Source organism: Anoplophora glabripennis, unplaced genomic scaffold (assembly GCF_000390285.2).
Source record: "Anoplophora glabripennis isolate ALB-LARVAE unplaced genomic scaffold, Agla_2.0 scaffold1560, whole genome shotgun sequence".
NCBI classification, from domain to species: Eukaryota; Metazoa; Arthropoda; class Insecta; order Coleoptera; family Cerambycidae; genus Anoplophora; species Anoplophora glabripennis.
In genome coordinates this window covers 19,264-44,314 of record NW_019417633.1, presented here as the reverse complement: position 1 = coordinate 44,314, position 25,051 = coordinate 19,264, and the positions used below count along the sequence as shown (strand labels likewise).

The 25,051-nt window shown below is 32.6% G+C and overlaps 1 protein-coding gene across 1 annotated transcript in view; it reads left to right on the top strand.

Annotated features, from left to right (window-relative positions):
* The window catches only part of LOC108916729, a 42,669-nt gene that overhangs the window by 9,753 nt on the left and 7,865 nt on the right, over window positions 1-25,051 (top strand). Inside the window, exons 3-4 of the mRNA XM_018723022.1 lie at window positions 2,920-3,159; window positions 9,698-10,039. Of these exons, the coding sequence (XP_018578538.1) occupies window positions 2,920-3,159; window positions 9,698-10,039 (582 nt within the window). The remainder of the gene's footprint in view (window positions 1-2,919; window positions 3,160-9,697; window positions 10,040-25,051) is intronic.

Below are 25,051 nucleotides of genomic sequence, written 5' to 3'. Positions count from 1 at the left end.
AACATGATATCACAACGGAAATAATTTAAGAGTACAAGCAGATGTAAATTATCAGTTCTTATATTGTTAATAAAGCATACCTAAGTATTGTGTAAACAAAAGGTTTAATTCTCAGAAATCAGTGTTATTATGTCGCAAACAAAATATTAACCATTCCTAAGATAAGATATTGAATGTCTAGGTGTTTTTTTTTTTTGTTCTACAAAAAATACAGGCAAATTCTACATCCAAAGTAGCAAATAATATTAGCATGTCTGCAATAATAAAGAAAAAACTATTTTATTTTACGTTTTACGGAAAAAAAGCACACTGGATAAAAAGTTTTGCTTAGAAAATTAAAAAATATGAAAATGGAAAAATAAACTACCTTTCGAAAAAAGTCATTAGGGAAAATTGTTGGGAATTAAAAGCTAAGAAAGAATTGAAAATTGGTACTTTTATCAAAAAATGTGTCGACGGATATGCTTGATATGAAGAAAATCTCTATTTCTCCGTTACGGAAAAGAAATATTATACATATAGAAAATTTTGCATGTGATTTAAAATAATTAGTGTTTTATCCTTGGCGGTATTTCACATTAGTTCAAATAATTGTAACGAAACTGGCATTTTATTCTTCATTGTTGTGTCGCTATACCGCATTTAAAAAACCCAACAGTAATTATCGTAAAAATCTAATACAAATTAATCCAAATTTATTACGCTCTCTAAAGAATTAAACCAGTTTTGGTTTATTTTTTTCTAAGTACCAATTTTTCGAAAAACTTAAAGTAATGTTAGTTTTTCTTTATATTCGCTTTCCCTGGACATACTATGGAAGCAAATTTAAAAAAATTAAATAATACCCACTCATACAAACGCCTTAATAAACATGTTACTAAATCTAACCATTCATTATTCTACTAAAATTAATACCCATTTTACATTTTCTGCCATATATTCGTATATAATATTAGACTGAGGCTGCAATTGATTGTCTGACATTAAAGTAATATCTAAGTAAAAGTAGACGTCGACATTCTTAGGACTATTTGACCTATCACGAACATCATTTAAATTATAGAGCAAATGTGTAGGGCTTATAACTTGTACCGAGTCTTGTAGGTATTATTATTATAATTGTCATCGGTGATACTGGCTTTTACCAACGTTTTAGTAGAACAGAGGTTAGATATCACCACTCTTTGTATCTTTGTACCATTCTTATTTTAAGATATTTTTAATAAATAGTATATTGTGTGCCTCGTAGTAAAAGCAATACATTCCCGGACAACAATGCGAATTGAGTGTGCTTTTAATTTTGCCAAATGCGAATAAATTGTTTCCATCGATCCTCAGCAACCATCAAACGTTGCCGAAGAATACAGGGTGGTCCAGATTTTAATAGACAAACTTCGGGAAAGAACTAAACAACAAAAATTAACATCACTTTGCTCTATGAACATAGGAGCAGAAAGCCACCGTTTATGAGATACAGGGCGTTGAAATTGACGAAAATAAAACATTTTCTTTAAATATCTGGAAAAACGCTTCATCAAATTTATCCAAATTTGGTACACATTTTTTTTCAAATATTTTTCCTAGTTCTGTATGTACACAGTCCAAATTCAGAAACCAGTGGCGGAGAAACAAGGATATCGTTTCCTTATTTAAAGTAAAACTTCTAAATGTCGACTTTTGATGACAGTTTTCGAAAAAATATATTTAATGCCTATTTGACTGAAACATTTTTACATCCCGTATACAAACACACCTCATTTTATGCACAAATTATTCAAATGGCACTCTGTGGTTGTAAATATCTGTAAATATTTATAAAACAACGATGACAATGAGTATGAAGTAACGTTTATTTAATATACGAACATATACAAGGACATATTAACACTAAGAACGTTTTGTTTTCATCTTCCTCCTAAGAAATGTTGACACCTTAAGGTCACATACCTGGCGTGTATGTGTGTATGACTTCACATACCTTCACGTAAGAAAAAATTACACAATCACATTCGTGACCATTTTTTTCCTCGCAGATTATTCGGTAGCAGTTATCTTGGTATCTAAATCCTAAATGTTGGAGATACGTATTTTTTTGTAACGAGTAACAAGCAATTAGAGAAATATGTGGTGACGCAATGAATTTACTCCAGTTTGTAAAACACGGTTTTTAAATTTGAATAACACAACTGATAAGTTTATGCTACTGTTTATTATATCACAAAATGTGAAATATTGATTATTTACAGTTTTTAGATACTTGTAGAAAGCTAAGTGTCAGTTCTTATACAATTTTATTTGTAAATAATAGAAATGTCTATAAATTAATAGGGAAGTTGCATATTTCAAAGAATAGCAGTCATAAAATTCGTGGTTTAGTCTGTTGTATTTTAAATTAACTGTGTTTACTTTTAAATATTGTTTTCAAATAGTTACATGATCAATATTATAAGCTTTGTTCAAGCTCTAAAACTGAAACAAAATGTCCGGGGTCAAACTATCAAGTATTGCATAGTACCTACAGTTCAAAAGGTGAACCATATTTTATTTATTTCAAATTATATAAGTTACTCATAATCACGATAAAAGAAGAAGCGTATAAAAACAAGGAACTGGAAAAAACTTCCCGGGATTGCCAAATTGGGATAAATACCTAGACGACAAGTATTACATAATTTTGCATAATTATTTCAAATTATCTCATTAGCAGTTTGAATAAGTTGTTTACTTGATTTTAAATTCGATTTTTTGCCGTTATTTTGCGTTAAATAACATGAATTTTATATTAAATAACATTCCAATTAACTAGAAATTATTAAGAAATCATTGGAAATCCGCAAGAAATTAGTTTATACGGAGTGTACACTCAATTGTTGTCGTTAACAACAAATATTATGTTGCTAAAACTTTTTTTTGTTTTAGCTTGGCGGGGGAATATGGGGAGGGTGCCTGGCCATGTCAACTGGCGTAGCAGGGATCCTGACGGCGGCAGGAAGCTTCTGCCCCTTGAAGGAAACGCCGCAGAAGGTCGCATATACTGTTTTCCTAGCCCTAAGCCTCATTAGCTTGGCCATATCACAACTGATAGTCGTGATAGCTGCTATAGGTTTAGCCAGGGATTTGAACAGCGCAGAGAGCGAATTGGAAAAAGTAGAACACAAGGTAAGCAGTTATTAAAAAAAAAGAACAGTTTAAGATCAAAACAAAAGGCCGTAAATGTTAAATAGAAAAAAACAGCATTGTTGATTTTTAGGTCAAGCATAATGAGAGTTATAATATGGACCAGTTTTTTAACTTGTTTTTATTAAAAAATATACAGGGTGATTCAGTCATAATGTCATTAATTTTAAGAGCAGATAGAGAAAAATGAGTATAATACGATGGCGTGATTAAAAAAAAATTTATATGCATATTTAAGCTGAAAAAAAATATTTTCAAATCATTATTTAACCCCCTTTTCAGGCTGTTACTGACCGGCTGACGTCACAATATTATGCACGGCTACGATATGAACCTATGAACAACGCGCCCTAGATGCAACGTTGCCATATTTATATATTTTCGCTCATATCAAGACAATAAATAAACGGTTTTGCTCACGTCAACCAATAATAATTTAAAATGCTATAAATTATTTTTTATTTATGCAATCAACATATTAAATTGTTATTGTTGCCCAGCAAAAACCTCGAGGTCTGAGCATGCCTTGCCAAAAATCAGTTTTTATTAGCATCATAATTTTAATATTTTAACAACATTTGCTGTAAGCCCGAAGGGGAAGGTTTTCAAACAATTCTACTAAAAATTAGTAACGCGGCCCATTCAGATGTTCAGGTAGAAAATGCGGCCCAATTAAACGATCGCCATTGACATTGACACCGAATCTCCTCTGAAAGCTATACCACCCAGAGTAGTGTGCGGGTAGTAGTGTGTTTCATCTGACCAAATGTGACTATTATGGCTGCAAAGAAATTAGCTGTTTCACTTTAAATAAGATTTAATATTGAAGTTACAAAACCCCAAAAGTTCAAATAATTTAAATTTCATTTCATAACCATTTCAATTTCGTTACAGAAATAATGTCATAAAAAACCAACACTCACTAGATAAATTATAAAGAGAGGATAAATTGTATGCAGTATTTAAATATTGACTGCAATTAGAAGAGAGACTTGTATATTCCATAAAAAAACAATGGGACGGAGACAAATAAACAACTCGGTACGTCGTGTTTCCGACCTAGGGTAACCTGTGGTTCAGTAACCTTTTAACCCAGTTTTAATTTGCACACGTGCACCATATAGTCCAGGAGCCCGATGTGCAAACAACTTATTCTTAAATATTTGACCTCTTGAATCCAAAGAAACTTGGTCGCAAAGCCTGAAAGTGGTCAGTTTAAATGTTATCAACAAATTAAATGTTTAAATGGCTGTAAAAAGTTTATTTTTATAGCTAGTACAATTTATTCGCTAATAGTTACGTTTTCTCATAACAAATATGTATTTTTTTGGAAATTAAAAAAAAATAACTTTAACCAGTTATTACAAATTTAGTGCAAATTTCTTACATTTTCCGTCTCCGTGCGCACTAATTTTACCATATCTGGTTCTAAGTTCCATTTATTTATTAATTTATTTAATAATTAATGGCATCTTAGAAAGTTGTGAAATTTCAACGAAAATGCCGTTTTTAATTGTTTATAAGGTTTTTTTTATTATTCAACTTCGACGAAAAGCCAAAAAAGTTACCGGATATTGTTCTTTGCATTCTAACAATCAAGCAAGGCATGAAATCATTGTTAGTATGCGAGGAACAATAACCGGTAACTTTTTTGGCTTTTCATAAAAATTGAATAACAAAAAAAGTTTTATAAACCAATAAAGCCAACATTTTCGTTGAAATTCCACAACTTTCTAAGCTGCCATTAATTTTTAAATAAATTAATTAATCAATGGAACTTACCTATCTTGTAAAATAAAGTTTAAGTTTTAAAATGAGATGTGCGTCTCAATCCGTCCAATTGAACCAGAGATATGGCAAAATTGGTGCGCGCAGAGACGGAAAATGTAATATATTTGCACTAAATTTGCAATAACTTTGGTTAAAGTTAATCTTTTTTTAATTTTCAAAAAAATATATGTTTGTTGTGAGAAAACGTAATAATTAACAGATAAAAAATTGTACTATCTATAAAAATAAACTTTTTACAGCCATTTAAACATTCAATTTGTTAACAACAATTAAACTGACCACTTTCAGGCTTTCCCACCAAGTTTTTTGGTTTCGAGAAGTCAAAATACTTAAAAATAAGTTATTTGCAGCCGTGGAATTCTGTTTGGCTACGGAAACCTATCTGGCCCCTAGCCCCTAGACTAATACGAGTGTAGTAGCAAAAAGTTGTCGGTCTTTTATCAAAGGAAAATCGTATCAACAAATTTAATTTAAAATCTAAAATACCGGCTGTTTTCGTAGTAGCTGTAGTCGCCCAGGTGCATCGAGTGTACGAAGTGGTCGGTTATATGTCAAATACTAACCTGGCGAGCTTGAACCTGAACTTGGCAACGCTGTTCCTTTAGCCGACAACTGTTCGTGACATTACGTTACAAAATTTTCCGGGCATCCGGGCATCGGCAGGGCAGCCCTCGTAGCGGGAGTTATGGGTTGATTTCCTTCATTTTTAAAAGTCGAGTAAAAATTTTTTTTTTCCGATTTTCTGTCTTTATTAAGCTTTCCGACTACGTGGTTAAAATTAATGACATTATGACTGAATCACCCTGTATATATGATATACATATAAATATTTTGGGATATTTTTTTAATCGTGTCTACTATCTCAGTTATTTCATAGATTATCTGATTAATATTGGAATGTGTCCAATTTATAGTAAGTACACTCCCTAGAATAATTTTACCTTCAAATGAATTTAAAACGCATTAAGAGAAATACTTTTGTTACGTTAAAAAAGTGTGACGGCCAATCCACAATGCTTACCGCGGTCCAGGGGCGTACGCGTTGGATTGCAAACAAAACTAATGTACTTTGTAACTTGTTTTGTTACATTATTTTGAGGGAAATTAACATAGAAAACAATAACTTTTGTGGTAAAGGGGCAGTGTATTATTATTCTGTATCATTTTGAAGCATAGATTCAGTTAGTAAATTGTAACTACTTTTTAATGTTAAAAATTTGCTTTGGTGTTAAGGCTAGGTACTAATAATAATAATAATGTGTGATCCTAGCGTTCATGATTGAGGAAACAATTTATTATAAAATTGTTTATGAATTAATTATATGTCCTTGTTAATAATTTATTAGTAGGCAGTAAATTGTATATTTTTTAAAACCTCACACCTTATATTGTTCTTTCTGCTGTAATAGATTATGTTAATTCTTTTGTTAGTATGTAGAGGTGCCCAAAGAAATATTGAAAATGGTTTCTTTATTTAACATAAATTTGAATAACAGCAAAAATGAAACACCTAGTATTAAATGTTTTAATTTGTTGGTATGCCATAATTTAGTGTTACCTATGCTCGTTAGGTACCAAAAATCCACTTGATGTCGAGTTCCTGAAAAAAGTTACTAGCATATTCGGAGAACCTTGCATCTGTCAAATTTTTTCTTTAAAAATTAATATCTCAAAATCTATTACTCCTAGGTACAGGGAATATTTAATAAAGTGACCCTTAAATTTCACGTAGAATCCGAAAATGCAATAATACAGGGTGTTAATGAACTTATGTCATAATTTGAAAATATTTTATGAATTTTTACTTTAATTTTACATTTAAATCGTAATTAAATAGCTAACAAAATATTGAAAAAAACAAGTTTACTTTGCCTTAATATGTAAAAAAAATTTGTTTTTAAATGAACGATAGTTTCATTCATTTATTTAACAATAGTAAAATAATTCCGAAATTGAAATTTTAATTAATATTTCGTTTAACAATAATTTTTGTGACATTTTTGTAAATTAATAAAAATTAAGTATAAAAGGTGCATTTTTTCTGGGGTTTAGGGCTGTTCTACGAATCCGTAAATATGCCCATTGTTATTTTTTCGTCGAGCTACCCAGTTAGAAAAAAAATAGTTTCTACGATGAATACAAACCGAGATATTGCAAAATTTACAGCGCGCATCAATTTGAACTTTGGAATTAACTTTGCGCGACTCGCTTGGACGAGCTTCCCCTACCACCACGCCGCCGGACAGTTTACTTTGAGAGTATCTTCTCTTTAAAGGGCTCGTGAGTCGTTAATTTTCCACATTTTTCAATGCAATTCACGGGAAATCGTAGTTTACGTCGTAAACTTTATTTTGCGAAAAATGCAAGTCTTAATATTTATAAACAACTGCCCTACGATTTAAAAAAAATTCTTGTCTTGGCTCCTGTTGGTCGTAGAGGGTTTTATTAAAAAAAAAAAATTGTATTTTTTTGCCAGCTATCCATTATATCTATTTTCGGTGAGGTAGCATAAATAGCAAATTGTTTATAAGCGAAAAACGCACGTTTTTTTAATTATATATATAATTACGTCTTTAAGATTACAATGACGCTTTCAGAATCATGTTTGGTTGAAAATTAACGCCTGTACAGAGGCTTAAAGTTCATAACTTTTGGAGCCTCCGTTATGAACAAATAGAATTGTGCGAAAACTATTGCACCTACAGCGCCCACTTTTGGCACACTTTGAAAGTATGACAAAACCCTCAACTTGTCATAGGTTTTATAAAATTTTAACAATAAATGCGATAGTTATTATAAACAAATTAAAAATGGGCACTTTTCTTGTTTTTTTGCAATAACTTTTTTGTTTATTAACCGATTTTAATTTAACAGGTCTCATTTTGTAGATAATTTTACTCCCTACAAGCTGTTTGGGAGTCACTTGTCGCTAAAATTGATGGTTGTCCCTGCAAAGTGAAAAAATTATTTTCCTCACTTATTTATTTAAATAGAAAAGTTAGCTAATAAAAGTTTTTGACTCACGAGACGAGAGATGTCTTGTATTATGTTCCTTAAGACAATTTTACAATAATCTAGCGGATAGGACTTTTTTCGAGTTTTTCTTTTATTTTCGCTAATTTTCCTGGTGTAAAAACAATTTTCACATATCCTCACAAAAAAAAAAGTCTAGCGGAGGCCAAGTCATGCAGTAACCACATATTTTGTCGGACATTTAATGGCACGTCTTCCAATAACTCCGGCAAGCAATTTTAACTCCTCAGTTAACTCAGTTTTTGCTACTTTTTCACTCCTTTAAATTTCTGACATAAGTTCATTAACATCCTGTATATAGGGTGTCTCAGTTAAAATAAGAAAGTTAATGTCGACTTCCAGTATAACCGGAAGTGCCATAAAGTTCTAAATATTTTAGCTGTGTTGGTCCTACTGCCTTTGCTAAGCTAAAAAGAATGATTAGGACTATTTTTAAACTTGGCCCAAGAGAGTCATGTAAAGAGTACTTCATATCGAAAAGACTATTAACGGTACCATCAATATATATTTTTGCAGTACTTAAGTACGTGAAGCTAAATTTATGTAATTATCAAATAAATGGCGCGTCCCATAGTCATCAAACAAGATATCGTAATCTACTCAGAGTTCCAGCGCATAAGTCAGCTCTATATGAGAAATCTCCATATTGTGTAGGGGTGTACCTGTACAATAAATTGCCTGATTGTATTGGAAATATCCAGTCCTATACCATGTACGAACTTAAGAAGTACCTTGTTGAGAAATGTCTATACAGCATAGAGGAATTTTAACAGTGTACCTTTAAATTAAATTATTTATTCTAAATGCCCATTTTTTATGTTATATTGTGTACGAAATTGACATGTATTGACATTATAAATGTTTCGTATATTCAATGTAGTATCGGTTTAAATACTTTTGGCTCTTGTATTATTGTGCCATGTTTTTATATTATTGTGTGTAGGTGTGTTTGTTGGTGTGTGTATTTGCTTTCATGTTTTTTTTATGAGTTATGTACTTGTAATATAAGCACCTATTTGACGTTCACATCAATTGTAAAATTGCTAAGTGACTATTAATAAATAAATAAATAAATAAATAAATAAATAAATAAATAAATAAATAAATAAATAAATAAATAGGAATATTTCAAATTCACTTTATTTCTTTTATTAAGAATAAATTGTTAAATACTAGGTATGTCTAATTCAACATTTGTAAAATAAAAACTAAACACGGGGATAAATAACCATTCAATTTAAAGCAGCCAAATGATCTCCAAGACACTTCTCTAAGTTTTCTCTGGACCATTAAGGTGTATTTATAATCCTGCTGTAATTACTGCGATCGCCGTTTCCTGCAATACCATCTTCCCACGATTAAATAATAAAATTACGTACCCCAACTAAGCAATTACTTTTTTCTACATCCACATTCTGACCTTGTTTTAAACCTGACAAAATAACATACCAGCCTTTCGAATTCACAAAAAAAAAGCGCATACATTTATCATAAGGTGGGGTCGTAGTTCTGATTACATTGTGACTGACATATTACTTTTTTATGCATGTTTGGTGGCAATTTATTTGTTTATTGTACCTGCACATATGATAAAAAAGTGTGTCTAATAAATTGTGTAGTTGGGTGTACCTCAAGGATCAATCCCGGGGCTAATTTAGTTTGCTAAGACTATAGTTACAGTTTGCATGTTTGAATGGTTTGCGGTCGTGTATCGAATATGCTTCAACCGACATATTTGTTCCAGGACGCTCACTCGAGTTTCATAACCTTCGACGTCCCCAAAAACTACATGGGCCTTCTCTTCAACATAGCCCTGATCATAGCCTCCAGCTTGGAATGTATCTGCGCCGCCTTGGCTTCCTACAAGTCCTCAAGAGACCTCTGTCCTTGCTTCAAGAGGAACGAGGAAAACTACAAGGATAATATAAATATCCACAGGAGTCATGCCATCGTCAGTTCTTGGCTGGGAAAGCAGAATCCTCCTCCGCAGATCTATGTGGTCACTGGTCCACCGTCCACTCTAGGAGGAAGGAGCAAGGTACGTGTAATTTTACGGTTAGGAAAAGTTGGTAGCGACCAGTTAAAAACAATTGAGGTCTTTGGTGCTTTGCATCTTGTAGAAATACTTAATCATAAAAATTTTTCGGAGTTTCTTGTGTTATGAAGACGATCTCACAGTTGAATAGAATAGGATTCATCTTGCGCGCAAATAGGCAACTTTGCATTTGAATATACGTAAACTTTAATGATTTAAATCCCATCATTCCACTGCCTTCTTTAACTGAATATGGAAATGAATACTACACTTGATGCATAAGAATAACTTTTCAAGTCGTCTACGTATATTAATTTATGGTAATTGAGAAAGGTAATAATGTTGTTAATAGAATTAGAAAGGAGAAGAGGGCCTAGATTAGAACCCTGGAGTACTCCAGAGGTAGTAAGGTAACACATTGATTTAAAACTGTTGTGAGTGGTGTAATACAGGCGACTCGACAAATATGGCGTTAAAAGCTTCAACAAATTGTCATAAAATCCACAAATTTTAAATTTTTAGATTATTTAACTTAATGAAGCAAACGAGATTAAGAGTAGTTGACTTTTTTGTGAATCCCAGTACTATAACTTTTTTAAAAGAATCATAAATGCGATCATATTACAAAGTAAAGTACTGGTCCGATAGTTTTTTATATCTGTACCATTAGTAATTAATCACCCTGTATACCTAGACCCTATGCGTACTGACCGATGCTTACGCGAAGCATCCTACCATTTACCATATAATAACGTAGAAGTGAACGGAGAAAACGGCATCAGTTAGAAAACTACGTACTAACGATAAATTAAACGATATTAACAGTCATGGAACAATTTATTTCATCCAACAATGAGCAGATTCTTCGCCGTAATTACTGCTTGTAATTTCAAATTAAGCACCTTCCACGGATCCTCTATTATGATAATTAAATTTTATTAACTGCAGAATAAAAAATGCGTAATCCTCAGTCGAGCATGCGGCGCATCTCCGCATAGCGATGGGATAGAAAGTAACTTTCTAAAATGCACAAAAGTTGTAAGGATCAACGAGGAATTAATGTGTGATAGTAAACACGGTTCTTGTAAGTTTTACTACTTAGAATAAGAATAACAATGAATAAATTAATTGGTCAATTACAATAGCCTCTTACTAGTACAGATTTCTATTCATTTGAATTTTCCTGATATTGGTACCAGTGCAGGTGCGAACAGTTAAATCAAAAGTGTTTTCTTGTAGAATTAAAAACGCTTGCAAAATAAATGTAAATAAAAGATAATATCTGGTATGTTTACGTTAAAATTTACAACCAGTATCAAAACTATTAATTAAGGTTAGTTGGGTTTGTTTTTTTAAGATGCCTAATCATTCTAAATTGTGTACATAAAAAGAAATCATTAAAGATATCTGCGATATGTTGTTCGCCTTGATTTGTTAGTCACTTTTCGATACCAGATGTTTAGTGTGGATTTTTTTTAAATGTGTGAGATGACGGTATTACAAAAACATTAGTAAAATATGTTTAAACTTCCGCCAAAGTAAGGACAACTATTATAGGTAGGAAAAAAACAGTTTTCACGACATAATTTGAGAAAACATGCTTATGATGTGTTTTTAAAAATCTGAAATATAAATATGGCCCCTATTCACAATTATACAATGTTATAAGTACGTCAACATAACTTATTTTTCTCTTATTTTCAAGATAATAAGTAAATACAGGAGTAAACGTTTCATATATTTTAAGACAGTGTTATTGCTTGCACATTCGCATTAGAATTGCATGAAATCACTACCTGCATAATTAAAAAATAAATTTCTCTTGTGTTTTTCTGGTCTATTTTCCATATATAGCAAACTGATACGCATATAATGCAACATACTTGAAATAGGCTCGTAGAAATTCGGTTCGCAATAAGTTCATGCTTACAACAAAGAGAACGCATTTCGTAATATTGTCACAATATTTTCAAAACAACCCCGTAGCGGTTTGGCGTTTTATCACGTATCGTATAATAATTTCATAAGTACGACTTTCACAGCTTGAAATAGCAAGTTATTAAAGTAATTATTGGTAGACGATTGTAAATTGATATACATGTTCCTTACATAGTTTCTACGATGTCTCTTTTCTTTGTTGGCTGTACGGAATCTAGTTGTAAAAAAATCAACAGGAGGCGCCTTATCGGATTCTTCCAACTGTGATAATATCATTAACACTAAAAAATGTTTTTGATTTGAGCATCCCAAAAACACCAACTTATCGCATTTTGACCGAACATTTGGGCTACCAAAAATGTGTGTACGGTTTGTTTGGCACAAGTTGACTGACAACCAAACATTGCTCAGAATTCAACATTCGAAATACATCATCAAGGAGTCCGAAAAGGACAAAAAATTCTGCCCCCACCATAGTAAATAGACTATTTATACATTGTTTTTAAGGAGGTAAGTGGATTTTACCGTAGAAGTGGAAGTTGTTATGGACAACAGGAGGTAAGTGAGGTAACTTACCTTCCTAGGGAAAAAGCAATTTCGAGTTATAAATGTATATTTTATGAACAAATAAATAGAAATATTTGATAAACATTAATTTTTAAGAATTATTCTGAATGAATATTTATCGTAATTGTACAGTTACTACATTTAGTAACATTTATAAAATCTGGATAATTATTCCCCACGCGTTAACTAATTGTCACATTTTTGACAGCTCCATTTCAGTCATCGGAGGCTCAATATTATCTGACTAATCCATTAAAACAGCATGATGCGACGTACTAAGTACTAGAACTTGGAGTTGAAGAGTCATTGTAAAGAATCCTGTTGGCTATTTAATTTTTGTTACATAAATTGTCAGCAATATAACTTTCTGCAATTGTGGCTAATTTCCACCTACCATGACTCTTGATTTCTAATACAACAACTCCTGTATTACCAAGTAATGTTGCCGATGTTCTTCGGAATGAATGTCCTGTACGTATTTCAGGATGTTCTAGTTTCAAAAACTGTGCAATCTTATTAGCAATCATAGAACTGGTTGATTGTAACATCTACCTGCTTGATAGCGCATAAAAAGCGTGAAAATTTCCAATCTAATCTTGATATATTTCTTGAGAATTTCTAGGTGAGAAACAGAACTCAGACGAGAAGTAATTGTAAACGTACGTGAATATCATTTTTAGATTCTGGAATTGTAAGTACAATAATGTCATCGAATTTTTTAAATTGATGTTTTCCAAAGTAAGTTTTCAAACTCATCAGAACGGCATGCTCCTGCAATGCCTAAGACCGTCACTACCCTCATTAACAAATATGTGTTATCGGGTGCCTGAACGAGAATATCGTTAACTTGTTCTCTTGTAAAAACGTTTAACTTTTTAGGTCTTACGTTTCAAAAATGCTCTCAGCTTGGGGTATTTTAATATGTCCACGTTCTCCTATGAAAATAGTTGATTTAATCATTGAGTATTTACTCCACACACTCGCCGGTAACTTTAAAGTTATTGACTTCTCCATCTCCAATATGCTAGCAATGACATTTCAGAAACACCAGTATTTTTGTTCTGACACCATTCTTTGATATTTCGAATAATTCAAAGGGAATTGATTAAGAAATGTCAAAAAATAAAACCCAACTTTATATCATGAACCATAAAGAACTATGGGAGCAGATAAAATGTTATACACCACGCAGCAGTTAAGTATAATTTACCAGTATTGGACTCTATTGCGAGTCCTCGCTCCGCTCGGGCACAAAATCGTCCTCGACTGATAAATAACACCTCCTTTATGGTTAAATAACTATTCCAACATTGTGACTGATGATGAAACGTTGTGTTTTCAAGATGATACAGAAACCAAGCGCCAAGATGTCTAGTGGAAGATGCCAGATGAGCCAAAACACAAAATATCTCGTTTGGAGAAGTCAAAAGTGAAGGGCACTATTTTAAATAAAATAAATCGGATTTGTAAAAAAAAAATGTTGGTCCTATTTTTTAAAAAGTCCGAACAGATAAATGCAAATATGTTCTCTCAAATCGACGCGGCTGCCAATATTCATCATAGGATGTGTGAACCCGAATATGGACCAACTTTCGGTTATTGACTTTAACTTTTACTTAGCCCCGGGGTGCCGAAATTGTGGAGAGAACGCTGGAACTGTGTCATACGTTAATTCCTCGGTAATGACCACGAATGGGCGTCGCACACCCGACCGAACGCACACCCAATACAAGATTAAGAATTCACATTCGCCGACACGTGAGTCGCGTGTCGAACGCATAACTGCAATGTGTCGCGAATTTGCACAGAATATATTAATTTTTTTCTTCGACTAAAAAAAAGAATCACGTTGGGATGTGACGCAAGCAATCTGTTGGTATTTAAAGACGGATTTTTTTCCTATATTTGAAGGAAATTTCAGGAAATCTCAAAATTTGCATCCGAAATGTTTGTTTTTAGTCATAATCATACAGGATGTTAATAAATTACCCCACCAAACTTTAATGGTGGGTTTTGCGACAAACAATCAATTAAAAAAGTTCCCATGAACATGTGTATTGAAATTTTAAACGATATCATATTTTTTTAAATATAATGTTAACATCCAAAGATCCATACATTCAAAGGTCCATCTATTCCTGTTTTAAAAAAGCCATCCATCTGAAGACGCATACACTCATCCACTAAATCAACCATATTAGACCGATCAAAATAACTCATTTAGAGGTAAAAAAAAAAGAAAATTTTTTACCTGGACATTCATAAGAGGAAATGGTAAAGGGGCTTATAATAAACGAAAAAAAATAAATGCGTGAGTAGAGGCGGCGGAGGGTTGATTTGGGGGGTTCAAAACTTATGAAAAATTGTTTCATTAGGATTTCTGGCGAAAGTTGACGTAAAATAAAAAAGTATCTAATACAAAAGTTATAGATCATGCAAAAATCTACAACTTTTGTAGAAGTCATTTTTTAACACAACCTGAAAATTTCCGAGAAAAATGCAAAAAAACAGGTTTTTTTCTGATTTTTTGTTTTTTATTTCTCATTTCCGCAAAAATAATTTAATTTTGACGAAACTTAGAGAAAGTGTACCTTTCTCTGTTTTAAATAACCTCAATTTTTTTTAGATAAAAAAATCAAAAAGTTTCTGAGATATCATCTAATACAAACTAGATTTTGTCATAAAAATAGCAGCGATATATTTAAAAAAATTAATCTGATGATGGCCCCTCGAAGATGAGACGTCGGATTGCAAAAATGTTGACGCCATTGGATAGAGCGAAAAAAGTGGCAATGTAAATATGCAATTTATTTAAAATTCGTTTTCAAATAAAGCGAGAAAAAAAATAAAACGATTTTGCAAAATTTCGGGTTTTCGTATTTCGCGTCAACAGTAGACTTTGCAGTTAATACTTTGTATTGCTGAAATCTCAAATCATCCAGAGGTAATTTATCATTTGTGCATTTGTAATTCGACTTAGATGTTTATAGCAGTACTGTACAAAAATAAAGTTTTGGGTCAAACAATGAAACACAGTATTTTTTTATTTTTTTCCGTAGAATTGAATGGTGTAATCAGTTTTTGAATGTTTTTTAATTTAAACAAATTATCAACAATAACTGAAAAATTCATTGTTGCAAGTCATTTTTTATTTTTTTTGCATTTTTGAGCATGTTTTTGAACTGTTATTACATATTTTTTTATTTCACCAAAGAGTATATGTCAAAACGAAAAAAATTATTACCGGCAGAATTCTGTACGATGATTTTTTTAAGTAGAATTTTTCTTTGAAAGAAAAGTGTTTCAGGCCGAAAAAAATGAATATCTCAGAAACTTCTTGATTTTTTATCTAAAAAAATTTGAGGTTATTTAAGACATAGAAAGGTATACTTTCACCAAGTTTCGTCAAAATTGAATTATTTTTGCGGAAATGAGAAATAAAAAACGAAAAATCAGAAATAAACCTGTTTTTCGCATTTTTCTCGGAAATTTTGAGGTTATGTTAAAAAGTAACCTCTACAAAAGTTGTAGAGTTTTGTATGATCTACAACTTTGGTATTGGATACTTTTTTGTTGAATCCCATTGATATAAATTTTCATAACTATTTAACCCCCCAAATCAACCCTATACCGCCCCTGCTCACGCATTTATTTCTTTTAGGTTTATTATAAGCCCTTTTACCATTTCCACTTATAAAAGTTCAGGTAACATTTTTTTTTTTCTCCAAGTGTAATTTGGATCTTGGTCCCCCATATTGGATCCGCCATGTTGAATTTGCAATTCTGAGTCCGTATTCGTGATCAGCAACCCCCAAAACCCCCCAGTTCGGGATTAATCTGTTGATTTTTCGAAAATCTCGTCCGCCATATTGGATCCCCCTTGTCGAATTTTGTAATTGTGAATTAAAATTCGGGAATAGCAAACCTAAAAATACCCACGGATGCAATATATAATTAATCTGAAACCCCTACATACCAAATTTTTCATGATTCTATTCATTTCTTGCAAACCTCTATTTCTGGCCGATTTTTTTGAGGTTAGAAAAAATGAGGTATGTTATATGATTTCTAAATGTGGATTTGGATTCAGTATACCATATAGTTATGCTAAGAAATATGAAAAATACATGTTTTGTTGATTCTTCTCATACTTCGTTTTTTTTTGCTATTTTTTATCTATTTTTTTGAGGTTAGAAACAAATGTGACGTTAGCGCAATTCTGACTGTGGATTCGGATATTTAAGGAGCAATAAACCTTCTAATTTTTTATAAAACTTTGACTATTCAGGAAAGGAAAACGGCTCTACCGATCGATTTCAAAATTTATAGGCCTCATGGGCATGACTGTATTGAGCTAAAAAAAATCTACTTTTCGCTACATATGCAGAATAGTCGTTGATTTTTCTAAAACATCAGAAAAAGCCATTTTGCACTTTTTCAAATTGACATTAAGTAAAATTTTTTTTCTCAAACATACCAAAAGGTCCTTGAACAGGATTGATTCGACCATTATTCACGAAGTTACAGCCTTTCAAAAATCAAATATTTGTTTGCTCCCTTGTTTTTTGTGCCGAGTTTATTTGGCTTAAGAGGTAGGTATATCATGGAGAAATACCACATCGTTTTCTTCGTGTCGAGACTACTTTCTATACACTCTAACACTGCAACTATTATGTTCGTATTTCATTACTGGTAGGTAAAGTAATCGTTGACAATTTAGAGCATTCCAGTTAGGTATACCGATGAAAGGAAAAGTAGTTGTGAACAAGTGAACGTGCTTCGGTGATTTTTTCAAATTCCTCGGCCAACTATCAGTTACAGCCACAGCATTGAGTCGCTAGTACTAGCCAGCACGTTCTAGAAAATACCGCAACTCATCGACCGATAATAACCGCTGCAGCTGAGACCAGGCTTTGTTTCATACACGTGAATAACTAAAGACTGCAGATAATTTTACGCGAACTGTAATTTAGACAAAAGGTACGACCCATCATCACCTAACCTAACCCACCAAAAATTCAAACCAAAACATGGAAGAAATGCAACTATGAAAATATAAAACGGCGACAACTTTAGAAATGAGAGCAAACACTGATTTCCGCACAGTCTTACGAATGCATGATTAACAATGACAAAACCAGCCCCAGATACTTCATTAAATTCAAATGTACTACACCCAAAACCAAGCTGTCGACCTTGGAGTAGACAGTTTTCTTAAACTTTTCCTTGTTTTTCAGCCAACTATTTAGAATAAGCTAAATCAAAAATTATTGAATGCAGCTTTCCACAAAAGCAATCGGCACTAAACACGAACAAAGAACACTCACGTCGCCATTCCATGCGTTCTCCGCAAAAATGTTTCCTCACCGCTTTGAATACCTTCAAGGCTTGCTGTGATTAAACCATCTGGTAATGAATCAAGACATCAGTGAATGTTTCAAAGCCCACTACGCATGCATCACAATAGACGAGTAATTGTACTTGATTTTTATGACTAGAAATGCCATCCATCTGTAAAAAGGACAAAGGTATTAAATAAACATTAAGGCGTTGTTGCGAAACAAGACTTGAGGGGTTTCCGATGGTATCACATCCTTGTGCCACATTGTCACTAGTTTTAGAAGCAGAAGTTTTTGACGTTTTCACGCTTATATTTTTACAAGTCTCAATGTCGTTGAAGATGAATAGCGATGAAAGTGACGAAGAAAACAATCCATTCGATATTGATGAAGCGGCTGCTGCCGTTAGTGATAGGCTATTGCCGATAAAATCCAGGAAATGGTACGAAAAAGCTTTCGAAGAATGGTGCGAAAATGAAAAATTATCCAAGTCAAGGTTTTAGTGGGATAAAAATCAATAAATAAAAGAACACTATATTTTAAATCATTGCCAACGTTTCGGTGTTATTTTACACCATCCTCAGGGTTCGAAATTTGAAGTGTCTTTTGTCCAACTTAACAGTTATAAATATTAAGAAGATGGTATCTAGATACTTATATATGTATTTATAATTCATGGAACAATTCCAATGCGGTTTTCTTTCATAGTAAAAATTGTTGTAACGTCTTAGGTACTGTTCAGCAGAATGACATTATTTTTCTACTGTCAAGAATAGCCTCATACGCAGGTGAGCTTTTGTTGATATGTTATCGCTGTCATCATTAGCGTATTTTTTCTTGTTTTGTCCTGTGTCACTGTATTTATCGAGTGCTTTTTTTTCTTCAAGTGGTTTATTATGCACGTACTCTTAACCATAACTAAACTTTCCTTCAACGATATCCTGTTGCGGGACTACTTCGCTTACATGAAATTATCTTTAATGCGCATGCTCAGTAACATTGATATCATTTTAATTTATTAATTACCATAAAAGTCAATATTCTATAAATTTAAATATATAAGTTCTACCATAATTCTATTAGTTCGTCACTTGGGGTTTGAAACTTCTTAAATACTTCTAATATTGTCAGAATATCGTAATATTTAAGGTAATGATATGACAAAGAAGGCAATTGTTTGGCACTTATGTCCAAAGTATATAAGGTCGAAAATCGATATAGTAAAAATACTGAGAAATTCTTCATTTTGCGTATGTGACGTCACTACTGAAAAGGTCTATTGGTAGCCTTAAATTTGGCCAATAAATTGACCAATTTGAAACTGACACAAATATTTTATGACCAATTCAATGGACCCAAAAATTGCTACAAGCAAAACAGGTTTAATCCACTCTGGTATGCGAAATGACAAACGCACTTACAATAAAAATATGAACAAGGTTATTGATCTGCCTTCAGTACTTTCTCTTGCATAAGATAAATATTGCGGCAGGTGTAGAATTCAGTTTCAATTACTAAGTGGCTCGCATTACAGCAATTATACGGGGACCTGAACTGTATATTTCACGCAAATTCACGAAACAGCAATTATGGAGATGTAATCTGTTCATTTGTTTCCAGTTGAAATCCAAGTTGTCCACGTTTTCAAGGTTTAATTCCAATGCGGTGTTAATTAACAATCGCTTGTGAATGTTACTAATATCCTAATGAATATTATTACATTTTCGATTTTTATGGCTTCCTCGAGTTGCAACAGCCGTTTTCTAATCGTTTTCAAATAACAGTTCCTTATATTACGTGTGCCAGATTGTATCTCTCTACATAGTCTACTTGTTTTATCAATAACATCGCCCTGTACAATTAAAATGACATTTTTTAATATGGTTGGTGTTGGTATCTGAATTGTATAGAACTAACTGGTAACGAGAACTAATATTATGTATACAGAGTAGGTAAACCATTTCTGGCATTTTAAATACAAAACAACTAGTGTGGAACACCCGTCTGGTACGCCACTGGTGCTTGCAGTGAATAATTTGTTGATCATTTTTAAAGAACATTATGTCGCCACAAGACATACACAATTTGGTGTCGTTATTACTTGCTGTTTTTTAGACATCACGATAAAAAGGTAAAACTCAACACCCTGTATCTAGGTTAGGAAGCGATTTACAACATGTGTTCATATGAACTTTTTTGTTCAAAATCAAGTTCTCTATCAATTGCTAAAGTTAGTACGTTTAAAAAGGAACACCCTGTATAAAATCCATTTAAATCTGTCGAGATGTATTTCAGCAAAATATAGTGTGAACTATAAGAGATAGGAAATTGGTTAAACGGAGAAAGTTGCTAACTTAATGGCGCTTGCAGACCGATCCTAGCTCTTCAGGTTTTTGAGTTATTTTGAAAAATAGTAAATGTGGCATTTTCGAAAATCGTCTCTAACTTTTTTATTTAGAGCAATTTTTAAAATTTGAGGACACAGTTTTACATTAAATTTTTCCAGGAATTTCACTGTACGAGTATATTCAGATCTTTATTGCGACGTTTCGGTAGCGAGAAACCATCATCCACTTGCTTTTTTCTTATGGGGGCCATATTGAATTTTACGCTGAGCAAATAAAGCATTTTTTGGCTTTTCAATGATACAATGTAAGCAAGAAGAAAAATTTCAAAAAAATTAATATTTTTCTTGGATTTCTCGTCGACAACTTAGCAACTATTCATTTTAGACAAAAATGGAAGAGGAAAAAAGTTTTGTAATTAAATTTTGAACAATCACCACGGCTCACCTAATCGCCCGATTTGAATTTTTCAAAATATTTCAAACTTTGAGAGCTCTTCTTTCTGTGGTGAAATTTTCAAGTATTCAAAGGCTTTAGATTTTTAGAAATTTGATTTTAAAAATTTTTTAATTAAAAAAAATTTAAACAATTAGGTATTATGTAAAAACTATCGAACCGAATTGGATGAAATTTGGTGTGATGATTCTATGCACTAAGAAGCTTAATAGGGAAGTATGAAGAACCTAGGTATTATTCAAGTGCTTGAAAAAAAATTGACAAATAAACTAGCATTTTTTGCAATTTTTTAAATGATTTTTCCGATTTTTGCAATAACAATATTTATTTTTTCGAATTGCAACTAACTCAATCTTGATCAAAATTTATTTACAAAACTTTTTTCCTCTTCCATTTTTGTGTAAAATGAATAGTTGCTAACGAGAAATCCAAGAAAAAAATTAATTTTTTTGTTATTTTTTTATACTTTTTTGCAATAACAATTAAGCCCACTTTTTTTATTTGCATAGAAAACTTATCATATCATGTTGTTTAGAAGCCGTTAAAGCAAAAATCTCCGATCATATGCGTTTTACCCAAGTATACCCTTTTTAAAACAGATACAGCCTGGACTATAATTGTTAACAGTTAGAATGACGCTTGTTTTAAAAGTGGTAAAATGACTGCGTTATTCGAAAAAAAATACTATTGGTTATTATCTCTTTCGTAGTTATTAACATGTAGCTTTTCAAAACTTCCAAACATTCTCAAATTTGTTATAAATTTATAAAAATACATTTCATTTGGTGGTCGACTTTCGGGATAATTTCCAATATAACTGTTTAAAACTACATTTTTCTTCATTGGAGTAACGCAAAGCGTAAATTTTTTCACTCAACGCCATGACATTAATGATAAGCTTTTACAAAAATTTGAGAATATTAAAATATTGATTTTTGAGATTGTCTTTACAATTTGTTCTTATTTATGATATATTTCATTGAAAAGCCAAAAAATGCTCTATTTTTCTGTCTCTTATAGGTTCCAAGATGTCAATACATGCATCACCAAAATGGTCCACACTGTATATTTGCAAATCGATTGATCCAGTTTTTCGGGTTTTTTACAGCTTTTCCGGTTTTTCCAAATTGTTATTAGTTACCCTAATTTATAAAAAGTGACTGCAATGCGCATCCATTAAGGAAAATTGTCGTACATTTGTTTTATTTTATCTACGAGAATTTTTAATCGTCTTATACATAATCCGCACCATCTGCAGAGATATAATACGCCAAGGATAACAAACCTTTACAAAACCCACTAGATTAAAATTAACTTATAGGTTATTCACGAACGTAAAGCACAAGTGCAGCAGCGATAGGTGTGGCGAATTCATCAAAATGTATAAGCACATAAACAGTTTGTTCACCTTATCAAACTGTGTCGCTATGTAGTAGGTACTAGAAAAAAATATGTGGGAAAAGCTGACAATAATTCTACACAGACTGGGCCGGCAATTTCACTATTTTTAACAAGTAGGTTGATTCTCCGATTGTTTTATTCCAGAAACAAGAAGGCGCTGCTCCAAAATAAAAACAAACGAACAACTGATCCGCACGCGCTGATCCAACTTTCTTAAAATTGCATAAAACAAACGGTCGACCTGCGTCGTACATTCTAGACCGGCCAACTCACGTTTTTCGCAAAAACTAATTGTTTAAGACTGTCGCAATATCGATTTTTTTTCCGTTTTCTGCAAACCGCAACAATTCTGCGGGAATGAATAGCTGAAGTGCAGCGAGTTTAACGCTAGAACAACCCAGCATGCAACTCCAGTGTCCAGCGAGACTAAACGGTGTTGAAAAGAAAGATACGACCATAAAAATGCGGTTGTTTGTAAAGTTTTTTTTGTCGGGCATAACTGTAGCGGCTTGGCCAACCGCGCTTGTGGTTTTCGTAATTGTTTACGACATTGTTGTGTCGAAAGTACTTTACGAATTCTTGTATTTTTGTTCGGAGCGAGTTAAATATTATAAGAGAGATTCATCGGTAAAAAATAGGATTATGGGCATCTACAATTGGACCGTAGAAATTGGGTTACGTTTTATTGGATCGTTATACAAGACGTTCCCAGAGCGGCTACGGTTTGTTTTTAGACGGTAATGTAGATTTTTCGATTGAAATTTACAAAAATTCGTTTAGTAATGTGATTCGTTCGCTCTAGATACAGCTAAAAGTGACCCAGATCGCACGGTGTTAAAAGAAAAGGGTTAAAAAAAACACTAATGGTACTTTTAAGGTTAACGTAGGCAATTGTAAACAGATTCGTCATTGTTCTTTTTTGTGTAAAATTTTGAGTAATAAATTGTTATAAAAAATCTAAACTTAGGTGTACTCGTGTAAGTCATTCTTCAAGAACATATGATTATTTTATAGATTTAGATTTGAGACAAATAAATAAAACATATAGATACATATAACAAATATTAAGATAAATTAAATATTTTTGCACAACAGCGTCACAATAACATGCAAAATAGTATACGGGTGGCCAAATTAAAAGGAAACAGAGCCATTTTCAGGAACTGCGTCAAGATTGTAGAAAAACGCTCAGATCCGTCGATTTTAGATTAATGGGGGACATTCTTTGCTGGTATTTTTTACTCCGCCACTTTTACCCCCAAGCAAGGGTAAGCATCACCCCAAAATATTTAAATGGCATTGGGGGTTGAGTAATATTTCTTTTGAAAGCTCTTACAATTCTCTTTACAACAGTCTTTATAACAAATTTTATAATTCCGCCCAATACTTATTAAGAATTTTGATTTCATCATCGTCATTCGAGTTAAGTACGCCAATGGTATAAATGTAGTATTTTTTGCGTTACATTGGTTTTTGGCGATTTGTTATCACTTTCGTAAAAAAAACACACAATTGTAAAAAACAGAAATGAATGCTATACACACACAATGAACGTAAAATTAGTGGATTCCAAATTATTTTCTAGCATTATTTGAAAGCGTTGGTTGGTAGTTTATTTAATTGTGTTTTTTGAAAATTAAACACTATGGTTTATTCCATTGCAGAAAGGGTAGATATCATTTCGCTTTACTTTATGAACAATAAATGTGCGAATAGAACAGCTCAACTATTTAATGAACAACATCAAGAGCGACATGTCAGAAGGAAGTATGTTCTAGAGTTAGGAAAAAAATTTCAAGAGACCGGGAACGTAGCCATTAAAAAAGGAGAAATTGAAAAACCTTTAGTTAATGAAGCTAGTGAAGTTGCAGTTTTGGGACAAGTTCATCTTGATCCTACATTAAGTACGAGGCAGCTGGCATCTGTGTCTGGGATCAATCGAACTAGCATACACACCATTTTGAAGAAGAATAAATTCCATCCATACAAAATACATTTAGTCTAGGAACTTCATGAGGATGATTATGACCGCCGTTTGCAATTTTGCGAAATAATGAGTGAGCGAGCAAGGAACGATTTACAGTTCCTTTTTAACATCTGTTTTTCTGATGAATGCAGTTTTTTCTTGAACGGGGCGGTAAATCGTCACAATTGCCGCTATTGGTCTGATTCAAACCCAAGAGTTTTTCACGAGGTGCATACACAGCAACCGGAAAAATTAAATGTATGGGCTGGAATTTTCGTTGACCGGCTGGTGGGTCCTTTTTTTCTACCTGGTAATTTGACTGGCCAAATGTATTTGGAAGACGCTATTGACCCTGCCTTAACTGATATTATTGAAAATGTTGCAGAGTATGATGTAGATCCTTTGATTTTTCAACAGGACTGTGCTCCTCCGCATTATGCGTTAATTGTCCGTCAGTATTTGGACCAACGTTTTCTACGGAATTGGATTGGGAGAAGAGGCAGCATTTAGTGGCCTCCACGATCACCGGATTTATTGCCCCTTGATTTTTTTGTGGGGATACCTAAAAAGTAAAATCTATAAAACACAGCCATCGTCGCTGGAAGATTTACGTCAAAGAATCGTCGACGAATGCCGTCGAATCACTCCGGAAATGCTTCGGAATGTGCGCGAACGTTTCGAACAAAATTTTTATTCTTGTATGGAAGCGGGCGGTCATCAGTTTGAACATTTAATCAACTAAGTAGTAAGTAAGCAACTAAATATAATTTAAATTTTAAAATGTAAATTTTTTTCAAAGTATTGGGCGGAATTATAAAATTTAAAGTCTGTTGTAAAGAGAATTGTAAGAGCTTTCAAAAGAAATGCCATTTAAATATTTTGGGGTGATGCTTACCCTTGCTTGGGGGTGAAAGTGGCGGAGTCAAAAATTAATTTAATCTAAAATCGACGGGTCTCAACGTTTTTCTACAATCTTGACGCAGTTCCTGAAAATGGCTCTGTT